Source organism: Gallus gallus, chromosome 1 (genome assembly GCF_016699485.2).
Source record: "Gallus gallus isolate bGalGal1 chromosome 1, bGalGal1.mat.broiler.GRCg7b, whole genome shotgun sequence".
NCBI lineage: Eukaryota > Metazoa > Chordata > Aves > Galliformes > Phasianidae > Gallus > Gallus gallus.
This window is the reverse complement of record NC_052532.1, coordinates 1,437,070-1,461,868: the sequence shown is the minus strand read 5'-3', so window position 1 is coordinate 1,461,868 and position 24,799 is coordinate 1,437,070. Positions and strand designations below refer to the sequence as shown.

General features: G+C 50.3%; 2 protein-coding genes and 1 non-coding gene across 4 annotated transcripts; 1 reads left to right on the top strand and 2 right to left on the bottom strand.

Moving 5' to 3' along the window:
* Positions 1-151: 151 nt before the first annotated feature.
* Positions 152-15,523, bottom strand: KLHDC10 (kelch domain containing 10). Of its 2 annotated transcripts, XM_004937414.5 has the most exons (10): positions 15,398-15,523; positions 9,278-9,325; positions 7,839-8,060; positions 7,151-7,305; positions 6,872-7,020; positions 6,202-6,286; positions 5,496-5,562; positions 4,631-4,678; positions 3,901-4,040; positions 152-2,913 (listed from the first exon to the last, which is right to left on the bottom strand). In XM_004937414.5, the coding sequence occupies exons 1-10, from the start codon at positions 15,501-15,503 to the stop codon at positions 2,704-2,706; spliced, it is 1,230 nt and encodes a 409-aa protein (XP_004937471.2). In that variant the 5' UTR covers positions 15,504-15,523; the 3' UTR covers positions 152-2,703. The 2 variants fall into 2 exon arrangements, with proteins under 2 accessions (XP_004937471.2, XP_425257.3); XM_425257.8 differs by lacking the exon at positions 9,278-9,325.
* MIR6629 (microRNA 6629) lies at positions 6,580-6,689 on the bottom strand. The gene has a single exon (NR_105497.2). It is a non-coding gene; the product is annotated as a microRNA 6629 (primary transcript).
* Positions 15,524-15,884: 361 nt separating the features above from the next.
* Positions 15,885-24,705, top strand: ZC3HC1 (zinc finger C3HC-type containing 1). The gene is made up of 10 exons (NM_001199437.2): positions 15,885-16,025; positions 17,683-17,794; positions 17,975-18,125; positions 18,894-18,977; positions 19,569-19,696; positions 20,799-20,956; positions 21,649-21,871; positions 22,741-22,950; positions 23,286-23,483; positions 24,255-24,705. Exons 1-10 carry the CDS (start codon positions 15,904-15,906, stop codon positions 24,321-24,323), a joined length of 1,455 nt encoding a protein of 484 aa, NP_001186366.2. The 5' UTR covers positions 15,885-15,903; the 3' UTR covers positions 24,324-24,705.
* Positions 24,706-24,799: the final 94 nt, after the last annotated feature.

Genomic DNA, 24,799 nt, shown 5'->3' with positions numbered 1-24,799 from the left:
CATTCCTACTTTTAATTAGGGTCAGAGCCACGTCCACCAGCTCTGAGCTGGTCCTGTTTAGGGATAAGGGTGGCAGCACCATGATGCCAATGAGGAACTCTTTGTTCTCCCGATGGAGAAAGCAGCAGCCGAAGTGAGAGGACAAAGTGGGTGATCTGGATGGGTTTATTATCTTTTTGACGGGGGGGAAGAAAAAAAACCAAACCAAAGCTCAACACTAACAGACACATAAGTACAGGCAATACAGCTCCTTCCCCACAGTCCCATGTGGGTGTTGCTCCATGGGGACATCCTCCAGTGTGAGCAGCTGGATGGGGAGCGATGTTCTCTGCATGCAATGTGTGCGTTGGGCTCAAACATACCAGGAAGCTTTAAGTTCCCCTCCATCAGATCTGGTGGAGACATTGGATCCTTTCCTTCTCCCTTAAGAAGGTGGCTGTGCTCTGGTTGAGGCAGGAACACTCTGGTTATCTTGCTTGGAAGTACAGTGCTGCAGAGAGGGACTTAACTTTGCCCCACAAGCTCCATCAGCCCTCAGAAGGGAGGCGTATGCTTTGTAAGGTCAGTGCTTCAATTGTATAATTGTATTTTAGGAAGAATTGTATTTTTAGGAGAAGCAGCAGAACATTCAAGACCTTGTGCTCGTTGTGTAGCACTGAGTCAAAGAGGATGGTTTCAATAGGGTAGGGAAATATCCTTCATGGCAGGAAAGGGAGAAATCATCATATAGATGACCAGGCTCATCCAGGAGAACAGCCCCAGCTCAACTGGAGGCCATAAGGCAAAGATTCAGAACAGACATTGTCGCAAGAAGAAATGAAAGCCACTGAGCTCAGGACAGGGCTTCATCAGCAGAGAGGTGGCCAGCAGGGACAGGGAGGGGATTGTTCCTCTCTACTCTGCCCTTGTGAGGCTCCATCTGGAGTACTGTGTCCAGCTCTGGGGGCCCCAAAGAAGGAAAGACAGGGAGCTGTTGGAGAGGGTCCAGAGGAGGGCCACAAAGATGCTCAGAGGGCTGCAGCACCTCCCTTACAAAGACAGGCTGAGGGAGCTGGGCTTGTTCAGCCTGGAGAAGAGAAGGCTGTGGGGTGACCTCATTGCAGCCTTCCAGGACCTAAAGGGAGCCTACAAACAGGAGAGGAGTCTACTCTTTGGAAGGGTAGATAACAGCAGGATAAGGGGAAATGGTTTGAAAGAGGGAAGATTTAGGTTGGATATCAGGGGGAATTTCTTTACTATGAGAGTGTTGAGGTGCTTTTAGCCTCTGCAGAGAGGTTGTGGATGCCCTGTCCATCCCTGGAGGTGTTCAAGGTTAGGCTGGATGGGGCACTGCACAGCCTGGTCTAGTATTAGATACAGGTGTTGGCAGCCCTGCGAGTGGCAAGGGGGTTGGAGCTTGATCATCCTTGAGTTCTCTTCCAACCCAAACCATTCTATGACAGGGTGAAGAAAAGGCCAACTGCCTCATCAGCATCAGGGTAAACCAGCTAGGAAGAAGTAAAAATGGGGTGAGGAGCTGCTGGAGCCAATCTTGAAGCAAGAGAAAACCCTGCAAGAGTAGGGGAGGGGACAGAAATCTGCCCCGAAGAGTTGCAGAAGTTTGGGACTTGGGGTATGTAGAAACAGCACCAGAGCTGGGTCTACCCTAAGGTGGGTGGGTGTTTACTGCACTGGGAGGGATCATAGAATGGCCTGGGTTGAAAATGACCACAATGATCATCTAGTTTCAACCCCCCTGCTATGTGCAGGGTCGCCAACCACTAGACCAGGCTGCCCTGAGTCACATCCAGCCTGGCCTTGAATGCCTGAGCTTCCTCTGTTCCAGGCTGAGCAGTCCTAGCTCTCCTTATGATGGGCTGGAGATGGACCCCCAGTCTTTCCAGGTTCTCTTTTACTGAGGAACCAACACTGGACACAGAGTTTTCCAGATGTGGCCTCACCAGTGCTGCCACGTGCCTAATTCACCCTCCTTATAGCAAGGGCACAAGCTGTTGGTGAGTTCAGCAGACTCCTTCCTCACCACCTCCAGTAAACTACACAGTAGTCCATTCAGTGGCAGCTTTTAAGCAGTCTTCTAAGCAAACCTTTCCCTGTGAAAAGGTGAAGAGCACAGCTCTGGCCACTTCAAATCACTGCACCACAAGAGCTGTGCAAGATGAGCTTTGCTCACTGCCTCCTCCAGCATTGCAGTCATCTTCTGAAGCCCACATAGCACAAGCAAAGCCCTCCAGCTGCAAGAGCTCTTTGTTTTTAGAGAGGGGGAGCTTGGCTGGGCAGCTGGGGGGCGAGCATCACCACTCCCAGCAGGTGTTTTTCCACCTTGACTGTCCTCCATTAGATGCAGCTTGTGAAAGTATGAAGCTGAATGCGCCACGTTAGCATGATCTCAGGCATTCCTTAAGCTCTGTCCTCCCTCCCCCCCCCCCACTTAAGTTGCAAGCATGTGCTGATGATGGATGGGATGGGTTAGTCCCAGAGCATTCTTGATTCATGGACTAATTCAGAGATCCATAAATAAAAAGTGGGTTTCCAACAAATTAAAAACTTCTAGAAAGGCATCAATGTAGTTGCTGAGTAAGGCGTTGAGCAGGTTCCTCCATGTTCTTAGCAAGACCAACCACAGTATCCATAAATAGGGGGAGGGAGAGGGGGGGGGGGGCTGCTGGACGTAGTGTGTCTGGGGCAGAAGCAGGAGGTGTGTTCTCATTTTAGCCGCTCAATGAGTCCCTGCGTCAGTCCGAGGTGCAAAAGCTGAGATCTGGAGAGGGTTGCTAGATGAGGGAAGTACTCCAGGAGCTTCTCCCACGACAGTTCCAGCAGGCTGGGTACCACCAACCACATTTTAAACAGCGAGCCAGTCCGTTTGTTTTCATGGATATTGACCACTCCTCCGTGAACATACATACAGCCAGCCTAGGCAGGAAAGGGGGAAAAGGAATTAGATGGGGCCAGGAAAAATGGGCACGTACTGAAGGATGACACTGACAAGAAAACCAGTGTTTGACCTCCTCTCTGTGCCTGGAACAGAAGTGTCACCACCTGAGCCAGGCTGTCTGGGCTCCTCTTGTAGCTAAGAAGAGGTTGTGCTGCTGAAGGGCACTCTTCTCTCCTCCTAAGGATATATGCATGAGCTCAGAGTGCTTTGCTGTGTGTTTTGTGAGGTGAGTTCTAACCCCAGGAATCAATTTTAAGAGTGGGAATGGTTTATTATAGACCCGTATTTGGCAACCTTGCCCATAGCAGAGAGGTTGGAACTCAGTGATCCTTAAGGTCCCTTCCAACCCAAGCCACTCTTTGATTTTAACCAAATATATTTTATTAAGGCTAGAAGCCGTGCTACGTTCCCTTTGCTGGCTCAGAAGCACAACAGAGCCCTGCTGCAGGAACCACACGAGTGCAAAGAGAGTGGAAAATAAAGGGCATTCCTGCTCCCCCTGCACTCACCTACCTCCTTCTTGGTAAATGTGTTTGTCAGTTCGTATGCATTCCTACATTTTTTAAACGTTTGCTAGTTTTTCAGCCCTGCCAAGTTCGTGGTGAGAAGTTTTACTTGGGGGGAGTACTTGTGTGGGTTTTTTTTTTCTCCTTTTGCAAACAGGAATGGATGCTCACACACCGAGTTACTCCCTGGAGCCAGAGCTAAGGCACTATAAATGCTAAAATCCCACACTGCTGCTTTCAGAAAGCAGAAAACACTGTGTGCTACAGCTCTTCAAACAGCTGCAGGCGTACAAAAAGTCAATGCAGTAACCTCAGAGCAGCTCTCAGCCTCCCCCAGGATGCTGCATGCAGCTGAGGTCACCTCCTTGGTAACATCTGCTCAGCTCTATTTGCAGCCCACACAAACATGGGACGAACGGCTCCAACTTCAGCTACAGAGGAAAGAAATGAGTGACTCACTGGTGTGACAGCAGCACAGTGAAAATACACTGGTTCAGGCATGGCAGCTGGGAGCTTGACCCACTGGAAAGTCTGCAGATTCAGCTTCCAAACATCTCCCAGAATCACTTCTCCATTATAGCCTCCACAAACAAACACATCTGCAGAGAGAGGAAACCCACAATGTTTACCTTCCTTCAGGAATTGCAGAATGTGCTGTGCCTGAGGTCATCACCTTTCTAAAACCCTTTCAGGATCAACGCTTGTTTCACCTCCTGAGAAATATAACCCATTGTATCACTCTTTTCCATGGCTCAGCACACTGAAGCATGCGACATTCAGGAGGAATTTGGAGAAGGATCAACTCTGCTTCTTCGGTCCATTATGAGCAGTGTGTTAATCATCAAGATGGGACAAAAGCATTCTCAGAGAACAACGAGGCTATGGGAGAAGTGCAAACCCTGCTGAGGGAATGCTGCATGAATCTGTATGTTGTGCAAAATACTACAGGATTCCACAGAGTGACACTACTGACTATTTCAAAAATAGATTTGCTCCCTCATATGAAGAACAGTGCCAACTGGACAGATTAAGGATGGTTAACAAGAAAGAAATCCTCCTTCATAAAAGACACTCATGCCCTGCAGTTCTCTCAAGTGCTTTGGAGGCCAGCATCTCTCAGGCTGGAGAGATGGGCTTCCCAATGCCAGGCTGTAGCAAGATACACCAATTTTCAAGAGGAAGACTTTACCATTTTTGATCTGAACGCAGCTATGGCATCTTCTAGCTGCTGGGAAGCCTGAGGAGGAAGAAAAAGAAGACATGAGAAAAGAGATCACAGAATCATAGAATGGTTTGGGTTGGAAGGGACCTCAAGGATCACGAAGCTCCAACCCCCCTGCTGCATGCAGGGTCACCAACCTCCACATTTCATACCAGACCAGGCTGCCCAGGGCCCCATCCAACCTGGCCTTGAACACCTCCAGGGATGGATGGGGGCATCCACAACCTCTCTGGGGAGCTGTTCCAGCACCTCACCACTCTCAGAGTAAAGAAGAGATCTCAGCTATTGCTGCTTTTAAAGTGCTTGCACGAGTGGCGTCTGTATCTCACCACGGAATCACAGACAAGAATCACTTTTTTCCTCCACTTACAAGAGCTTCTGCTTTCCCACTGTCACAGCTATGACATCTCTAACATAGCATGCAGCTGCTTTGGAAGGTTTGGCCCCTCTTTGCTCTCCAGGGAAGGATGAGATGTGCCAAAACCTCACTCCCCACAAACTCCAGCTCTCAACTCTGGCTGTTCAGGGGAAGTCCCACTGCTAAGCAGAACAGTGCCTGCTCCTTCAGAGGGAGCTGAGATTGCACCTCCTTCTGTGACGAGAGCCAGCCCCTATCACCTCACCCTATCCAGGAGGGAGAGAAGCCAGAGTGCCAGCTACACTTCAGCCGGGTTAGTTCTCACTGCTGAAGCTATAAAGGAGCAGGGTCCTGAAGCCAGTGTAAGTCTACGCAAGGTTACAAGAAAGGCTTCCAGATGGCCATCTAACAGCACCTTCACACACCCCAGCCACTCTCTGGTGTACAGAAGATGATGTGAAATTGCAGACTCACCGACTTTTTCATGAGGTTTTGTGGCAATTTCCTCCCAGGTGTTGGTTTCAAGGTTGTATGCATGGATCTGAATGGAAAAAAAAGAGAGGAACTGTTAGATCCTCTTGGCTCTGCCAGAACTATGACACAGCCACAGGGTGACCAAATTAGACACAGGGAGTCACTATTTCATAGTTTCAGCTTTTTGGAAGTGGGACACTATTTAAAGTCTCTTCATTTATTATCTCAGCCTCCAAAAGGAATTCACTCTTTCCTCTCCCAGTCTTAATGGGGAAAAGTGTTTACCACAGGAGAGGAAATTAGAACACAGAAGTAAGGAAGACAAGAAGAGAGTCACCATTATCAACATGCAAACTTAAAGTCAAGCAGCTCCTTTCTTTGGCCTTTTCCAGTTTTGGCATAATTACAACATGTACAAGTGCTTTTAAATGAGAATCTTTGATAACAGATCTACAACAAATTATTCTACAGACGTGTGTGGTCATGGGGTACCACGGATTCACCGTTTCTAAGTCAACAGGACATGTCTGTGGTAACCCCAGGCTTTACAGAAACTGGAGAACGATCTGCTCCCAGTAATGTATTTTTTATTAACATTATCTTTTTAAAAATCAAGCTCTCCAAACAGACGAAGTGACTGTGCTGGTTATGCTTTCACTGCAAAAAATGTGTTCAGGCAAGCTCTGGAGGCTTCTCATCACCTTACCTTATCTAGGGAATAAGCTGTCCAGGAAGTTCCACCTCCCAGGATATAAATCCTTTGACCATCGTGTGCAATTTCATGCCTGTACCTGAAGGTGCAGAGGTGGATATTTAGCAGCACAAGATGTTAATGCAAGAGAGCAGCAACAAAACTTTCTGGAAACATTAACAAATGTGAGTGGTTGAAGCAGACATCCCAAGCATGGCTACGCTGTATCAGAACCCCAGGCTGGGAGATTTCAAATGTGGAAGCTTTCACAAGCAACCTAAACAGCACCTCGAAAGCTGGAAAGAGAGTTTCTGAGAGCAGAGCCTCACAGCTCTCAAATACAACAGTTTATAGAGCACCTAATACTTCTTTCCCTTCTCACACTAGGAAGGTCACCAATTGAAACCTTGCTGCAGAATGAGGCGAGGAACAGGGATCAGCTGGAGCCTCCTTAGCACTCAACAGCTGCCTCAAGTTCCCAGCTCTGTTCTGGCACCACAGATTGTTCTGGCAGAGGCTCCATACCCCCTCCCTACACTCTTCTGCATATCATAATGCTGGAGCACTGGTTGTGCAAGGCTCACAGCCAAAAGCACTGCTCTGACAGCACTCTCTCAGCTTCTCAGTCTCAGTAAAGGTGGTGACTGCCCAGTGTAAAGGCTCTCCAGGCCGTCCAGCTCCTCACCTCTCCTCTGGCATGTCACAGGACATGTTGTTTGGTTTCAATTGGATCCATTCTCTGGTGTTGAGGTCTAGCTTATGCAGGTCAGTGCTGTAAATGTAACCAGTTGTTCCACCAAACACATACAGAGACCCATTGATGATGGCCATGGCCTGGAAAGTAGAGAGAAACCAGTTAGAAAGGACACAGAGCATCAGCACTGAAACAGAAAGAATTCCCAGCCTCCCAAAGCAAGGGGACACAGCACACACAGTGTGTCTGACAAAGGGCCTTCCCTCCTACCTGGCCATAGATCCGATTGGGTTTCTTTCCTCTGCAGCTGAGCAGGGCCCATCTTTTGTACTTGACATTGCAGACGTGGACATCGTTGCCATTACTTTCCCCAAATGGGATTCCAGTGCCCCCAAACACAAGCAGGTTGTTGCCATGCAATACAACTAGGAGAGACAGACAGGGCAGAGATGTTCGTTGCAGTGAAATGCAGTGAAACAGAACTCTGGAGGGAGGAGGCAGCAAGTGTTGGTTGCTGTTCAAATACCCTACAACTCATGCTATGCATTTACGGCCTCGAAATGCTCTAAAAGAGAAAGAATGCAAGCTAAAACCATGGCAACCAAAGACTTACTTTAAAAAATGGCTAGTGAAAAATGGGATCTATTTTTGGGTGCTCTGTCTGACTGCAGCAAGCATCTATCCACTGAAAGCAGGGGCCTTGCAACTGTTAAGCTAAATTTCCAAAGGCTCTCTCTTGTATTCGAAGTTTTTAATTCCTCAACCCCAGCAAAAGGGCAAAGAAAAAAAAAAAAAAAGAAATAATCAAAAATCCCACCCCAAACTCAAGGCCTAACTGCACAAGAGTTGGAAACAGGATCCAGATTTCCCAGTTCTTGTCTGGTTTTGCATTCCATCAGGGACACTGATTAAAATAGCTTCAGGCCTAGGTGCACAGGAATTGGATTTCCATACGTACGTGACATAGAGGCCAGCTCCCTGGGCATGTAGCCCTCAGTGCCCATTTGGTGCCACGTGTCTGTAGCAAAGTTGTACCGCCAGAGCTCCCTGAAGAGTGGGTAGTCTTCGTTCTCTGGCCCACCAGACTCATCATAGTCAGGATTGTAGCCTCCAAACACATACAGATTGGCATTATCTGCCACGCAGCGATGGCCGCTTCTTGCTGGTGGAGATCTCTGGCCTGCAGCAAAAAGAGAGAAAAGCTCTGTGGACAAACAGCAAAGGAGCTGAGCTTCTGTCTGAGGGTCAGGACACCCCACTGGGTGGTCCTCCAGCAGGAGCAGCGGGTGTGGAACAGCAAGGAAACACATCTGCAGCCAGGAGGTGACAGCTCTGATGCCAGATCCACCTCTGAGCAAGAACACAGACAGCCCACGTACTCCCAGTGCCTTGCATCTCAGCTAGGTTCTTCTATGGGCTTCTTAACAGCACGCAACACAGGTATGATGCAGCAAGAAGTCAACGGGCAAAGGCATTAGCACAGGGAGGGAGTGCTGCAGGGAGCCCATCTCTGCAGCTGGCACAAGGAGTCCTTCCCTAAAGGGAGCCCTCCACCTCTTCCCTACAACAATACAGGTGGAGTGCAGGGAACTGGGGCTCAGAACTCAACCAGAACAGGCCAAAAGTCCAACACACACGTGGCAGCCAGTCCAGGGAAACCCAGACAGCAATATTCTTGTGTAAAGGTGATTTGAAGTCTGAACTGGTAAGTGATGAAAAAGTAATTCCAAGCTTGTTCTAATTCAGAGCTCAGTAAGCATAGTGCCAGGAACAGAAGTGCTTCAGTGAGACAGAGGACCACATAATGAATGAGAAAGACGAAGGGAAGAGAAAACAATCAGGTCGCAGAACAAAGGACTCAGTTATGAGACATGTAGAGCATTTCAAACCAGCCTGGAAGGTTTCAAAACCAAAGTGGATCCCCCAAGATCTCCTCACCCATGCACCACCCATGTGCTCTCCCAGCTCTATTATGGACTTTTATGATGGAACACGACACAGTGAAGTGCCTACTGAGGAACCATCATGCTCCTTACAGCTCACTGCAATTATCAGCAGTGAATCAGATGTGCAGAGCACTAACAAATGAGACATCAAGCATCCTTCCCACAGGAAAGGTGAAATCAATGATTTGCCCAGACCGAATTCTGGATTTCAGCTTAGCATGGGCAGATGTGCTTCATCACAGTCCCACTTTGCAGCCATAGGCTCCAGCTCTTGTGCACAATCAAGCTGTTCTGCAGGGCTCAAGCAACCACCTTGAGGCAAAGTTCTAAGGGAATATGGAATCCTTCCAGTAACAACTGCATCCCACAGTGATCCCCACTTAGAAAAGCAATAAACTGAAAGAGAAGGAAGAAAATGAAGGAATTTTGCTCTTGACCAATGGGAGCTCACCCAATGCGTGTCTTCTTCTGGGTGTTCCCTGAAGGTCTCCAAAGAGGGCTGCAAAGAACGGAGATGGGAGAGCTTAATGCCAGGAGAAGACTGGGAGCACTGAAGCACTTTGCAGCAGTGGGGATACATTCACAAATGAACCAAGTGGCACAGTGGTAAATTGAGTTAAACTGTCACCCAACTCTTCTTTTCACATTTGAAGTGACCTTAATTACTGTGGGAAGAAAGGCTTAAAATGAGATTCCTCCAGTTCTATCTGTTTAAAGGGAGGATCTGCACGAGTCCAATGCATTGAAGAGTTAATTCTGATTGATTTCTTCAGCAGACAAGCTCCACACTTTGTACTTAGAGATGCATTTCCATTTAATTGTGTTTTATCTGATGTTTCACATCTCCTGCCAACACTTCTAATGCAAGCTTTGGATCTGTTCTTGTTCCAGCATTCGCAGCACGCAATGAGCCCATTACACAAGTGCAAACTTCAGCTGATGCAGGAAGATGGCAACACCCAAACCAAGAGAGATGTGTGGGAAAGAGGTCTTGAAAGCTAGTGATGGAATACAGCTTTATAGTGAAAGGATAACAATTGGAAAACAGGCTGTCTGGCCAGCTTGAGATCCTGAAGCAAAGCGCTGCTGCTTTGGAGAAGTGGTGAGAAGGAAACATTCATCATCTCCCATTCCTTAAGGCAGAAATGGGAATGGTAAAACCTACAGGGAATAAGCAGCCACAGCAATGGAATGAAGCTGAAACAGCACAGCGGGGAGAGAAGAAGGAAAGTTCTAATTTTGGGCTGAGCTATCTGACAGCAACGTGCTGGCTGTCATTGCACACTGACCTGTTAACACCCTGTTACATTCACGCTCTCCAAGTGATTCATTAAGCGACCTCAGAGGGAGCTGCTGGGATGTCCCAGATTGACTTTATTAGAGCGGATTGCTAATTGAATATCTCTGCAGCGAGAAGAATTAATAGAACAAAAGGAGAGTAAGAAAAGAGGCAGCATGAATGCCTGCCCCTGAGGTGACACGGCGCAGCAATCCATGCAGGAGGCGTTTCCTACCTCTCAGAAAGCTCTGAATGTAGAGTAGGGCTGGGGAGAAGAGAAGAGAGATGTCATTAACTTAAAGACACCCATCATTATATTGGAGGAAAATATCACGGTCCTGAATGGCCTCAAAGTTTATTAAATTCCAGCTCTGCAGCCTTCACAGCCACACCAATATACAGAAAGCCTGGAGAAGACGAAAAAAAACCTACTTGCTTTCAAGTAATCAGCAGATTACTTGGAGCTATGCAGCAGATTCAATGCTATCAGCATGCCCAGTGCTGCAGCATGTGTCAACAGCTACAGCCAACCCTGCCGGATTGCTCTGCTGCATTCCAGCAGCTCCATAAAGTTACACAGGAGGCAAATCAAACTGTGAAGTACTCCGTGATTCAGCTCAGCCACTGCATCACCAGCAGCAAGAAGGGTAAGGTGAGAGGCACCTCACACAGAGCAGCACAATGACTTGCAGAGAACAAAGGCATTTTCTTTCCATCTGATTATCCTCCCTTTCATGAGGGCAGGGAAAAAAACCTTGGCATCATCTCACCAGCTGGGTTAAAGGAGAGCAGGATACCTGCTATTCCAGTTTGTAAGCTACCAGCTGGCTTGCTTGCTTTGTTTGTTTGCATTTAAAAGAAGGGGAAAAGGTCTAATTAGGTGAAAGCATTTCTTAGAAATACAAATAACCAACGGAGGACTTGAATACAAATTTGTTTTGGGAGCCTACTTGAAGCTGCCCTTTCCTTATCGTGACTGTGCTGCCAGAAAAACAAATTAATGTATTAATCAGTGTCAAACTCTTGGCAGAGACCGAGGTCTGCCTCTATCAGCTTCTGTAGGATTTTACTTTTTAAGGCAGTTTTCTTTCCTCACCACAGTCCCTCGTTAGCAATTCCCAGCAAAGGGATGCAATGCTGTTCTCCGGAGGTGGCAAACCCACAGCTGCTGTTGCCTCCCTGTCCTCAGCAGCCCTAAAAGGATCCGGATCCCATTACCTCCTCAGAAACACAGAAAGGAAAATGAGAAGAGCCCCAGATCAACCTCACCACGGATAGGCACAAGGCTGAGCAGTGGCCAACGCTGAGCAAAGCCAAAGAAAAATAATTCCTAGATCCTATGGAAGCAAAGAAGCCTTGTTTCTAAGCTCTGCTTGCTAGGGATACCAAAAATACCCTTTGGCACTGCCAGAGCACCAGAATCCACCACAGGATTTGGAACTTTGGCCTCCTTATACTTTTGGTCTTGAAGGACCATTGGAGATCCATGTGAAACTGGAGTGCAATATGAGGTTTAAATGCACTCAGGGAACTGGTGGAACGTATCGACGTGGCACCGGCCTCTGCTCATCACTGATCAGTGAGGTGAACACACTCACTGCACATCATCCCGCATGGATGACCAGAATTAAAAGGTCTTGATGCTCAGTTTACAACACACAGTTGAAACTAAGGGTGAATTCGGGAGAAATGCTTGGCTGCCAACCTTCAGAAAAGAAGAAAAGTTGCCCAAGTGTCTAAATCTCAAGGACAAGCAAGCATTTTGTGCATCTTCTAACCAAGACGCATTTGAAAATCCACTTGAGTTTCCATTCTGGTTAAAGAATTGCGTCCAGAGAGATGTTCCTCTCAGAGCATAGGGACTATTTGCTTTTTCATATTTACTGATGAGAACCATTCGCACACACAGCCACAGATCCTCTTTACTGTGTGTGTGACTCACGTCTCAACTTGAAAAGAAGGCTGTGGGGTGACCTCATTGCAGCCTTCCAGAACCTAAAGGGAGCCTACAAACAGGAGAGGAATCAACTCTTTGGAAGGGTAGATAACAGCGGGACAAGGGGAAATGGTTTGAAGTTGAAGGAGGGAAGATTGAGGTTGGATGTGAGGGGGGAGTTCTTTTCAGAGAGAGTGGGGAGGTGCTGGAACAGCTGCCCAGAGAGGCTGTGGATGCCCCATCCATATGTGGAGGTGTTCAAGGCCAGGTTGGATGTGGCCCTGGGCAGCCTGGGCTGGTATGAAACATGGAGGTTGGTGGCCCTGCATGGGGTGGGGGGGTTGGAGCTTCATGATCCTCGAGGTCCCTTCCAACCCAAGCCATTCTGTGATTCAGTGATTCTCCCCTCCTGCAGACCACGTGGAACAAAGCTTCCTTCATTACTCTTGAGGCATATTTGACAGCTATCTGGGGTGTGTTTTGGAAACACAAAACAATAAGTAGAGAACACAAAGCTAAGAAATACAGTGTGCCTTTTCGTAATTGTCTTTTCAAATGCTGGTGCTGAATAATTAAGGTTCCTGCACACATCCTTTTTGCTGCTTCTTAAGGCTTCATAAGCATGTTATCAATACTCTGTTCAACATACGGAATAGGTTTCACTATCTCCCTTTCCACCTGTGACTTCAGCAAGACTTCTGAAGGACATTCAGATTGAGGGCTGAAGCCAAAGCACTGCTGCAAGCTCCTGGGAGAGAGAAGAGAGCAAGTCAGCACTGACTCCAACACATCTTTAGCTTCATCTTCTTCATACCAGCCTGACAAAATACGTTTGTAATTCCTGTGGTAGATTCCATTACAAAAATCACAGCTGCCTCCCAGCAGCCTCTTACATTTCTGAAGCCTCCAAAGGGGAGTTTGAAGGAGAAGGATCCATCATCCCACACGCAGCCATCAGAGCTTGGATCGATGGGCAGAACAGGGCTGTGTCTCTCTGTGCTTCCAAACATCTTTGCATTTCAAGCATTCGTACAAGAAAGCGATTGATTTTTGGTATTTCCTATGGTGAGCAAAATGGGGCTGACATCGTAATACATGAAACAGCATCCCAGGGCCAAAAATAAAGAAAAAACGTTGAGAATTATCAGTCAGAAGCAGAGCAGAATGGACACAGCTCACACAGTGAACTTAAAACGACACTCAGAGCAGAGATAACCATCCTTACTGAGAAACCAGAGCAAAAGAAGAAATGTTTGCCCTGAAAATGCAAACATCACTGGGAAAATTATAGCTCAAGGCACGAGTATAAATGCTGAGCATGGAAGAAGCAAAGATATATTTTAGTCTCCAGCTCGTTTCTATCCACTTAACCCCAGGATTGTGATGAAAACACTGAAAAAAAAAGATATTGGTGTTATGACCATTCTCAAGTTGGACAGGAAGATTTCCAGTGGGGAGAACAAAACACACAGTGCCTGTGTTTGACATTTTGGATCTCTCTAAAGCTTAGAAAGAAATATAGCTCCTTGCTTTCCCATAGCCAACATAGGATTTCAGATGTTTTAAAGGGTCTTTATATACAAATGACTATTAGAAATAACCCTCTGGAGAAAGCAGCTCTGCACAACTCTGACATTATCTCCTAACAGCCCTTTCCTCACCTTTTTCCATCATTTTCCCATGCAATTTAAATTCTCAGGGGGTGAAAAAGCCAAAAAAAAAAAGCTGTCAAAAGTTAAAACAAAAAAACCACAAAACTTATCCATGGTTGTACAACAAATGGCAGAGGGAGAATGTGAGGAAAGCAGCACCTGAATTCACACAGTGGTGTTTAAGTGGTGGTGTGTTTTAGCCAGGAGTTTTCCCACAACCACTTGAAATGACGTCTGATCTACTGGGAGCAGAAGAGCTCTGCAGAGAAGGATGGAGTGCACTAGAAGTGGATGTGTGCCCACTACCTGCTCCCTGCATGCTGTCACAATAATTGCTAACAAAGAAAAGAAAAAACAACACAAACACAGCATGCTTTACAGAAAGAATCTAGGGTACTACATGGTGGGGAAGCTGAAAGAATGACTCGGAAAGTCCAAGAGAGAATTCAGAAGAAAGAAAACAGTTGGAGGAAATGGAAGGAGGGGAAGAAAGCTGTCTCTAAATCTCAATGTTTATGCAACAGCTGTTGTTGGAGTGCTGCAAACAGGACGTTAGCAGGTGTCAGATCAGAAGAAAACTCCAAGGATGGATCCAGGAAGATCTTCCATCACTTTTTCAGCAAGTAATCTTCAGGCTTGTTGAGGTTGGCTTTAAGCACATGTGCTGAGCTGAGCAGGATCTGTTTGTCCCCAGGGCAGCAGTGCCTGCCTCTGCACAGGTGCTAGAGGGCAGCATTCCAGGTTTGGGAATGACCCTTAGCCAAAAAACGGGATCACTGCAACCATCTCAGAAGGATGCATGATTACATTTGCTCAAGCCAATGACTGTAAACTGAGAATGAGAAAATAAGCAGCCGTTGTGATACCGCCTTATCACGAAAGGAAGGAAGGAATTGAGAATAGGCCCAAAAATAGAAGGCGTGGAGCTGCTCAGCACATTCACAGCGCTTTCACACAAAGCCTGAGGGCGTCCTTGTTTGCTCTTATGCAGGCAGAGATGGAGACAGGATTTGCACAAGTGGGAATGGGGGACGGGATGTGAAGGGATGGGAAGTGTACACCACGTACGTGCAAGGATGGGATTCAAAAGGGTGGGGAACATCCCCTGTGGCCCATCACAGGACCATGGGGTACCCCTATACAGCAGGAGCAATGGGATGGGGGTGACTCCTCCAATTGTGGGACTGTGGGGTAATCTCAGACACCTCCCTTAATGCTTTGGGGCTGCTGGGAGAGAAGAACCCCCATACTCAGAGCCTGGGGGGGGGGGGGGGGGGGAGGGGAAACCCACGGCCCCATCTGTGCACCAACACAGAGAGGGCTGAGGGGAAACGGGGGAAAAGGAACAGAGCTTCCCTTCTTAGGGAACAGGACTAAACTTACACAGCAACCAAACCCCTCTGGAAGACCAAATCCACCCAGAAGGGCACTACACCACCCAAAACCCCCAAATCAGAGCCGGCACCTCCCCCTTCCCCCAGAAAAAGACCTAAATTGTTGTTCAGGATTGGCACTACATCCCTCCCCCCCCAGTACGCTGATATTGGGGCCCAGAAGATCGACAGCCCCCTCCATACCCCTCCCATCCTCTCAGTGCCCCAACACCCCCACCCCAAAAAGCTGAGGATGAGTGACACTGAAGCCCTCACGGCCCCCTCTGGGCCGAAAGTCTCACTACCCCCACAGGCCCCGCCCACCGCTCACCCGCCGTGTGCGGCCTCCCCGGCAGCTGCACGAAGCGGTTGAGGAGCCCGTCCTCCGCCCTGCCCTGCAGGCCGTCCAGCTCCCGACCACCATCCGCCGCCGCCATGGCCTCGACCGCTTCTCCTCAGGGAAAAGCCCCCCACCCCCCCGCTCCCCAAGCGCCGCCATGCCCGTCGACCAATCAGCGAGCGACTTCTGAGGGCTCTGCCAATCAGACGTGGGCTTGTTGGAAAGTGGGGAAAGAGTAGGAGAGGAGCTGCACTTTTTGCTAGCCAATCAGAGAGCGGCTTTCGGAGACGCAACCAATCAGACGTGGGTTTGTTGGGAGGTGGGGAGGCGCTGAGAGAGCCGAGCGATCGATTGGTGCGCGTATGGGGCAGGCTGAGCCAGTGGAGCGCCGAGCTGGGAGAGAGTGTGCAGAGGGGGAACGGAAATTGGCGGAACGAACGTGCGCGGCTGCGGTGCCCCCACCCGGCCCCTGGGCAGTGCTGCGCTGAGGGACCAAGATGGCGGCGCCCAGCGCCGAGGAGGCCGGTGGGGGTCGGAGTAGGCCGCCCGCCGTCACCCCGCAGCAGATCCGGGACCTCATTGATGGAGGCATCGCTTCTGAGGGCAGCGGGCCTGAGGGGTGAGGAGGGGCGGCGGCTGGGCTTGGGGAGAGCGGTGGGGCCTGGGATGGGGCTGGGTCGTTCGGTACCGAGGGAGGGGGCTGGGGGTTGGGGGGAGAGCTGTGAAGGGACGCTGGGAGTGCTGAGGGGGCACTGGGAGGTGTTGGGTCTTGTGGGAAGGGGCAGTGGGAGGGCCTGGGAAGCACAGAAGGGGCACTGGAAGGGGGCAATTGGGAATGCTGACAGAGTACTGAGGACGTTGAAGGGGTATTGGGAGGTGTTGGGTCTTCTTATAGGGAAGGATAATGGGGAAACGAGGCACTGAGATGGGCTGGGTGGGAATGGGAAGCATAGGGAGGCACTGTGAGGTGTTGGGATTTGTTATGGGAAAGGATTTTGGGGGCACAGGACACTGAGGGAGGCTGGGAGGCACTGGGAACCATAAGGGAGTGTAGGGGTGTTGGTAAGTGAGAACACTGGGGGTGATGATGGGGTGCTGGAGATGTTTGAAGGGGTATTGAGAAGTGTTGAGTCTTTTTGTGGGGAGAGATACTGATGAAATGGAGTGCTGGGAGGGACTGGGAGTGGTGGTGGGGCACTGGGAGGAGGGAACTGGGAAGCACTGGGAGGCATTGGGCATGCTGAGGGGGTATTGGGAGATGTTGGGGTTTGTTATGGGAAGAGGTTCTGGAAAAGCAGGGCACTGGGAGGGACTGGGATGCATGCAGGGACACTGGGAGGGGACAGATTGAAAGCACTGGGCCCAGTGATGTCTCTGAGGGGGTCCTGGTTGTGCTGAGGGGGCACTGGGGGAGTTTGGGGTTTGTTATGGGAAGAAGTACTGGGGAAGCGGGAAACTGGGAGGGATTGGGAGAGACTGGGATGTGTGGGGGGTAATGAGAGGGGCAACTGAAAGACACTGGGGGTGCTGAGAGAATATTGGGAGGTGCTGGGTCTTGCTTTGGGGTTGGTTACTGGGAAAACAGACTCTGGGAGGGACTGGGAAGCATGGAGAGGTCACTGGCAAGGAAATGAGGGAACTGGGAGGGGGCAACTGGGAAGTACTGGTGGTACTGAGGGGATACTGGGACTCACTGGGAGATACTGGAGGTGCTGAGGGGAGACTGGGAGATGTTAAATCTTATGGGAAGGGATGCTGGGGAAACAGGACACTGAGGGGGACTGGGAAGCACAGAAGAGACTGGGAGGAGGTGAGTGGGAACTCTGGAATGTAGCAAAGCACTGAGAAGGTGCTAGGAGGCAGTCGTGAGCAATGGGAGATGATGGGGAGCAGAAAGGGGAAGCAAATAATCTGCCAAGATCCTAAATGAGCTGAGCCATTTAGGCTCAGGAACCAGCTTTCTGGCCCCAAATGCATGCAGTCCCACCATGGGGGCTCTGTGGGACACCAACAGACAGTGGTGTGTACTGGGGGTTCTGGATGAGCGCTGGGAAGTACTGGTGGGTACTGGCTTGTTGGGCAGCTTTGGAGGGGTATCACTAAAGCCAAACTCTTGTGCTTCCCCTCAAAGACACTGATTTCTAGAGAAGGGATTACGGTAAGGATAAGCCTGCAGGACGAGATGGTCAGAAGTGCTCTATGCATTTTTGATGCATTGATGAAATCTTTCCAGGACAGCACAGATGTTCCACTTACTGACTTGCTGTTCCTTTCAGGAAGGGCACGTCTGACTGGTCGGAATCAGCTAATGGATCTTTGCAAATTGATGCCCTCTCCTCGGAGTCAACAAGCAAAGAAGCTTATTTCAGCAGAGTAGAAACGTTCACTATATCCTTTCTGATGCTGAATTTCCAGCCATCCCTCCCCTTGCTTTGCTGTCAGCATCCCTGTAGGTTCCCCACGGGCTCCATCTTTGTTGAGGATTTTCTTCTTGGGACAAATCACCCTACGAGGAATGCTTCACAGGTCAGCCTGTAATTAATGGGGTTTTATCCTTAATATAAGCACCCGCTGAAGTGGGCAGGCAAACCCCACGAGCTGTCACCTCTGGTCTGTGCCAAGTATGGGTGGACCAACGTGGAATGTGACATGCTGAAGTGCTCCAGCTGCCAAGCCTTCCTCTGTGTCAGCCTGCAGCTCACCTTTGACTTCAACAAATGTACGTATGGCAGAGCTTAATTAAAACCCCTGCTCTCATTGCCAGGGTTTGCAGGCTGCTTGGTCTGCTGCTGTGATCCTCTGCTGTTTTATCTTGATGCAGCGTGCTGAGTCCATACGTGCAGGTGCTCATCTTCTGTAATTTAATACATAAATCCCTTTGCTGCCCTGCTTAAGCTAGTTTTATCTCTGCTGTGGGTCCCTGCTCTTGTTACCTGCGTGATAGCAGAGGGTGCAGCCCCAGTGTCTGACAAATGCAGTGCAGATCATGCATAACTGGGAGCTGCATATGCTTTTCCTTCAGGCTCCCTCTGAATATTGACGCCCTCTGTTTGTCCAGGCTATCTTTGTTAAACAAACCTTGGCCTAATTATTCTGTTAGTAATCGCGCTGCTGGTTTGGGAAGACCTAAAAAGCAGAGAGAGGAAAGAAGAGCGAAAGTTTAAAATAAACAGTAATAATTTGGTTTTTGTCTGCACGGCTGTGGTCAGGCTTAGTGTTGTGCAGATGATCCAACCTCGCTGTTGGAGCTGCTGTTCCCTTTGGCATGTGGTTTCCTGCAGGGAGGCTGGAGGGGCAGGATGCTGCCAGTTCTTTTTGAAGGGGAGCTAAAAGCTTCAGGCTTTGCACATTACAGCCTCGGGAACAGGAGGATCTCAGCTGCCAAGAGCACAGGCTTCTGCCTTCCTCCCTCCCTTGGTTTGCTTTTCCCAGCCCTTCCCTGAGGAGGTGGCTCTGCAGAGGTGTAGAAGTGAGTTTTGCCTTGCAGATAAAGAGCGCTGCGTGGAGCTGAAGAAGTCTTTGTGCACCGCTCATGAGAAGTTCTGCTTCTGGCCGGACAGCCCCTGCCCAGGTTGGTGCTGTAGAGCCCACGTAGTGCACAGCTCTGGGATTATTCCTTTGCTTTCTCCCTTTCTGTTGTTGTTGTTCTCCCTCCTTGTTGTACCGATGCGTTCTCTCCAAGTTCTCAGTGCAGGCACTGCTGTAGCAGTCCTCTTTTACCCATCACAAGGGTGCTGAAACAGTGGCACAGGGAGGGCTCTGAGCAGCCTCAGCAGATAACTGAGCCCCAGATCTTGAATCCTGGGCCAGGGCTGAACCTGGTGCTGCCTCTCTACCTTCCTGTGCCTTCTGGGCAGTTAAAATGCTGTTCAGGCTGTAACTGAGAGGAGATAGGGGACGATAAATGACATAGGACACTCAAAGGGTGAAAGACATCATCTTCATGATGATCTTTGGGGTCTTTTCCAACCTAAATGGTTCTGTGATTCAGAGCTGTGCTGCACTAGGAAGGGTGATTACAAAGGAACAGGAGACTGCTCAGCTTTTCCTTCAAAAGCTGGAAGATTATTATTGGAAGACCTATGCTGGTCGTTTCTTCTCCTTCTATGGGATAACAAGGAGGGGGAAAGCTGGTGCCACAGCCCATGTTTTCTTTCACCAGATCGCTTTGCTCTTTTGCTGGTGGATGAGCCCAGAGCCCTTCTCCAGGACTTCCTGGAACGCTTCCAGAACCTGTGCCAGCTGGAGCTGCAGCTGCCCTCCCTCAGAGCAGAGGACATGAAAAACATGGTGAGTTTCTGGGGGGGACTGTGGACATTCGAGTCCTTGGTGACAAAGCCAGACATCCCTGTGTGTGCATATGTTAATGTCATCTCCTTGGCTTTCTCCATGGATGTTCCCTGGGGGGTGGCTTTCACCTGGCCTTTCTCAAAGCACCTTAAAAGGAGTTTGGAAGGGTTTCCGCTCTGCAAGCTCTTGCCCAGAGCTGGCACATCTGACTTGTGCCATCACGATGCTGTCAGTGGGAATAGGGCCGAAGCATTGGGCTCCTGCTCTGCACCTTTGTTAGCGTGAAGGCTGCCCAGCAAGAGTGATCTGGGGTCCTACAGGCTCCTGGCAGAGAACTCCCATTCATTACCTCCAGGGGCTCTGAGGGACAGCAAGCAGCCCGTGGGTCACTTCTCTAATGAGTAAATGCAATCCTACATGAATCTGGAGATGAGAGCTTGCATTTTCAGGGAGAAAGAGGGGGAGAGAGGCAGGAGCTAAGGCTTAACATGACTGCAGCCAGGAACAAGTGTGGGATTGCCTCCTCGCAGGGCTCTGGCCAGGCCTTGCTCTGCTGCAGCCAAGTCTGTCTCTCTGTGCACACTCCTTGGGAAACAGATGGCTCTCAGCAGTGAGAAGCTGCAGAGGAACCAAGAAACTTTCCATCCATTCAGCAGAAAGCACAGAGGTGTTCTGTGGTCACCACTGCTGAGCTGTGAAAACCAAAGGAGTGAAGGGCTGAGTGTGCTCCACCCTTGGGGTGGGTGGAAATGGGATCTCTCCATGTACTTAGCATGGTCTGTGGGTAGAAATGGTGTGTTTTGTCAGACAAACTTGCCCGATGTGGGGAGAATGACTTATCTGAAGGTATGAAAAACATTTATTTTTCTCCCTCTCTCACTTTTCTAACCAGAAACCTTCTAACAGTCTTCTGTCCCTATGGGTTTTCCCATGCTCGTTTTCCTGCTGCCAGCATTAGGAGTCTCGAGAGCAGCACTGCTGTAAGAAAGGAGTTATGTGGCACCAAACAGGAGGCAGAATTCAGCCCCAGACTCCAAAACAGTCAAAGGAATTTGAGTGCTGCCTCTGACCTCCATCTCTGCCGGCTTTTTCTGCCCCACAGTCACTTACGGAGGAGAAGATCAGCCTGCTCCTCCAGCTGATCAAGGAGGAACTCGAGCACAGGACGGAGGGAGAGAAACCACCCATGAAGTTTGCTTCAGAAAGCCTGCAGGTGCACATTCCTGCCTGTGTCCTGGCTCTGTGCGGCTGGACCTGCAGGTCAGCACGTGGGTGATGCCTGGAGTGATCCCAAGGGTCTGCTCTTTTTGCCAGTGACACCTCTTAGGGGCTGGAGGGACGTGAATGTGTTCTCTTGCGATGTGTTTGCTGTCCCCTATTTCACAGTTCTTATTATCTTCAGCTGTTAAAATGGATGGGCCTACAGAAACCCCAACTCCTACCCGGTCTAAAATAGATGTCTTTCCCTGAGATGTCAGGATCTGAAATGAGATCTCTGAGCTGTCAGTCACCTCATTCAGTGGTGATTTGGATGTTGAAGCCCCTGAGGTGTCAGACTCGGGATGCTCTCATGGCTTGTCAGGCCTGCAGGAAAAGAGGGAAGTTTCATGACCCGAAGGTTTGTGCTTCCCAAAGTGTGTGATGTGAGCAGAACAGCTGCACTGTTTGTGCCTGAGGCGTTCTGCTCTTGCAGGAGAAGGGCTGAAGATGGGACAACGATGTCTTGGGGCACTTTCAGCTGATAGCTGAGCGTGTTGCTGATCTGTGGCAAAGCACACGAAATGAAAAGAAGCTGGTTTTTAAATCAGTGCTATAGATGGGTTTTAATGCACTTCAGCACATCAGGCTACAAAACACAAGCGACAAATAGCTGCATCTGCTCTGAAAGCTGTGATTCTAGGCAAGAGTCCAACCTCATCCCAACCTTTTCCCATTTGGCTCTGTCCCCATAGCGCTGTGTCCGGCTCTGTGCTCTCAGTCATCACCTGCTCTCGCTGCATGAGGAAGGTGGGACTGTGGGGCTTCCACCAGCTGGAATCTGCAGGGCTGGAGCTGGACTCCTGGAGCCCAAGCACTGCTTCGACAGCATCTGGAGAGCGTGGCCCTCCCGTGCCCACATCTCCACGCAGGATGCTCACACGGAGCCAAGACACGAACTCACCAGGCTCAGAGCAGGTATGGCACGGTCCCGGTGTGGTTATTAGAGCATGCAGGCTGCTGTAGTTCAGGATGTCTAAAGGGACTCATCTCAGTTCTGCGTCTCTGCCCATGGGTCATGTCTGTGGTGGTGCAGTTGCTGGCAGAACAGCTGAGAAGGCTTTGATTCCTTATTGAAGCTGGGTGGCATCTGCCTGTCCCCTTCAGGATGGTGGCCCGAGGAATCACAGAATCCCATCCTGGCTGGGGCTGGAGATACCTTGGTCCATTTGGTTTCCACCCTGCCCAGCAGGTCCACCAGAGCTATGCCCAACCCCATGTCCACGTGGGTTTGGAGACCCCTAAGGAGAAGATCCCACAGCTTCTGAGTCCCTGTGCCAGGGATTTGGCACCCACCCAGTGTTCAGATGGAGCCTCCTGGGCTCCAATTTGTACCCAGTGCCTCTGGAACTGCACTGGGCACCATTTGAAGAAGCCTCGCTCCATCTTCTTTGAGTCTTCCCTTTGAGTGTATGGTGAGATACACCTGAGCCTCCTGTCCTCCAGGCTGAACACTCCCAGCTCTCTCAGCCTTTCCTCGTAGGAGTGATGCTCCAACCTCTCCATCATTTTCATCACTTCTCCAGTATGCCCAGGTCTCCCTTGTACTGGGAGCACAGCACTGCCCCCAGTTCTCCAGCTGTGACCTCACCAGTGCAATGCAGAGGGCCAGGATCCCCTCCCTCATCCTCCTGGCCAATACTTTAGCCAGTGCAGCCTTCTTTGTGTCAAGGACACACTGCCAACTCATGTTCAGCTTGGCATCCACCAGGACCCCAGGTCCTTTCTGCCTGGCTTCTCAGCATGTCTTGGGTTTGGAGCTCCATTAACTACTTGTTCTTGTTCAGGAGAAGAGCCCATCCCCATCAATCTCTCGCTTGAAGGGTTCAGATCCCCCCAGCAGCCCCGTGGAACGAGGGGGTGAGCTGGAGGCCACCAGCCCCACGCAGAGGAACCGCCCCATTACCCGCAGCATGGGGCAGGGGGACAACGTGGAGGTGCCATCCAGTCCCCTCCGCAGAGCCAAGAGGCCACGGCTCTGCTCTTCCAGCAGCTCAGTGAGTGCCACAGGGATGGGCAGTGAGAGTCTGGGTGGGTTGGGGGGCAGATCTGGGTAAGGTCCCTGATCCATAGGATAATGTTGTCCTCATAGCAGGGATCTGGGCTGGGGTTTGGGCATGGAGAGGGTTTTGTTGTTTCATTGGTGTCTGTTTTAAACCATGCTGTCATTGGAGGTGCTCAAGGCCAGGCTGGATGGGGCTCTGGGCAACCTGATCTAGTGGTTAGCAACCGTGTCCGTGGCAGTGGAGTTGGAACTAGATGATCTTTAAGGTCCCTTCCAACCCAAGCTATGCTATGATTTCTTTCACTGTCACTTTCCCCTCCTGCTCAGGACACTTCTCCAAGGAGTTTCTTCGACCCCAGCTCGCAGCATCGTGACTGGTGTCCCTGGGTCAACGCTGTGGAGGGAGGAGAAACCCCAGAGGATCCCGAGAAGGAGCCTGCAAAGGGAGAGCCAGGCTGGCAAGTGGTCCTGAGCACACTCCTTGCCAGCAGAAAGTGTGACCGAGTGCCTGAGACAGAGCCTGTGGTGAGCCTACAGTCCTGAACCCAAGCACTCGAGCACTGCTTGCTCCAGCCTTTCCCAAACCTGAAAGCCTATGGGGTAGATGAGACCCAGCAGACAGAGTGGATAGGATGAAACGTGTGTCTGCAGAGCCTCTGCTTCCCCTCTGGCTGTGCTGACAGCCTCTCAACCAGGTCTCATCTGAGCACAGATCTGTCCAAGGGCTGCTATAAATAATAGTGTTTCAGAGCAGCTCAGTGCTGCCCGAGATCCGGTTTCATTTTGCATCCCAGCTGGGGATGTGACCACTGAGTCCTGCCCTCTGCAGCCCTGGGCTGTCGGAGTGGTGGCTTTGCTGAGCCAGGGGAGCAAAACTGAGGCTACAGCCCACTCTGAGTGGGTGGCATGCACCCTCTCCAGGGCCCCATTATCTCCTCAGAGTACTCCTGCCATCTCCTCTCCACTCTGCTTGGGGGCTGAGCTGCAGGGAGTGCTGGAGCATTCCTCCTTCCTCATTTACCTCAGGCATTTTGTATGAGTTGTGACCCCAAGAGGGCTGATCTCTTACCATTTTCATGCTGGTGAGCAGCCCAGAAGAGGGAAGAACTGGAGCTAACTGGTTTGTTGATATCCAGAAAGAATATTTCCGGGTGGCTTTTCTTGGGGGGCAGTGATTTCTCCTTGCATGCTTTGGTGGTGGGTACCTGGAGCTGGAGAGGGGGGCCCCTAGGTTGACTGTCTGTGGGTCCCTTTGCATTGCTTTGACCTCTGTCGCTTTGCTCCCCTCTCCTGCAGAGCCTCTCGGTGAAATCCTGCAAAGTGTTCCGCATTTTCCGCCAGTGGGAGAGCATCAATCCCTCCTGAGTGGGCTGCAGCCTCCAGGAACCACAGCCTTGCAGGCAACGTGGGGCATCGTGTCCATCCGGCATGGTTCTGCTTCACAGCCGTGTGCTGCAAAGGCCACGGGCCACCCCAGTGCCAAACACAGCCCCCAGCGCCTGCTAGGACCCCCCCCCCCATCCCCAGCTGCCTTCCTGGAAGCCCTTTCTTTTCACAAATTGCTGCTGGAGGCTTTGGACCCCCCTTTCTCTTCCCCCAGGGTTTCAACAGCCCTGTTTGGAGCCGGAAGATGCATGGGGTGAGATGTCACCCGGTGAGGGTGACATCTGTCCGGCTGTTGAACCCACCATCAGCAGCATAGGAAAGTGATGCCAGGTGGGAATAAACATTTCAGTTTTATTTCTTACAGTTGTTACAGCCCTTTCTCCTGGGCCAGGGCAGGCAGCTGCCCAAAGCGGATTCTATTGAAGCATCTAGGTGTGTCTCCAACCTGCCGAGAG

Coding starts and splice junctions, on each gene's coding strand:
- KLHDC10 (XM_004937414.5), bottom strand. CDS start 15,503: ATGGCGGCGGCGGATGGTGGTCGGGAGCTGGACGGCCTGCAGGGCAGG. Junction 9,326..15,397: donor GGGGAGGCCGCACACGGCGG/GTGAGCGGTGGG, acceptor CGTTCTTTGCAG/CCCTCTTTGGAGACCTTCAG. Junction 2,914..3,900: donor ACTGTGCTGCTGTCACACCA/GTGAGTCACTCA, acceptor TTTCCTGCCTAG/GCTGGCTGTATGTATGTTCA.
- ZC3HC1 (NM_001199437.2), top strand. CDS start 15,904: ATGGCGGCGCCCAGCGCCGAGGAGGCCGGTGGGGGTCGGAGTAGGCCG. Junction 18,978..19,568: donor GCCGGACAGCCCCTGCCCAG/GTTGGTGCTGTA, acceptor TTCTTTCACCAG/ATCGCTTTGCTCTTTTGCTG. Junction 23,484..24,254: donor TGCCTGAGACAGAGCCTGTG/GTGAGCCTACAG, acceptor CCTCTCCTGCAG/AGCCTCTCGGTGAAATCCTG.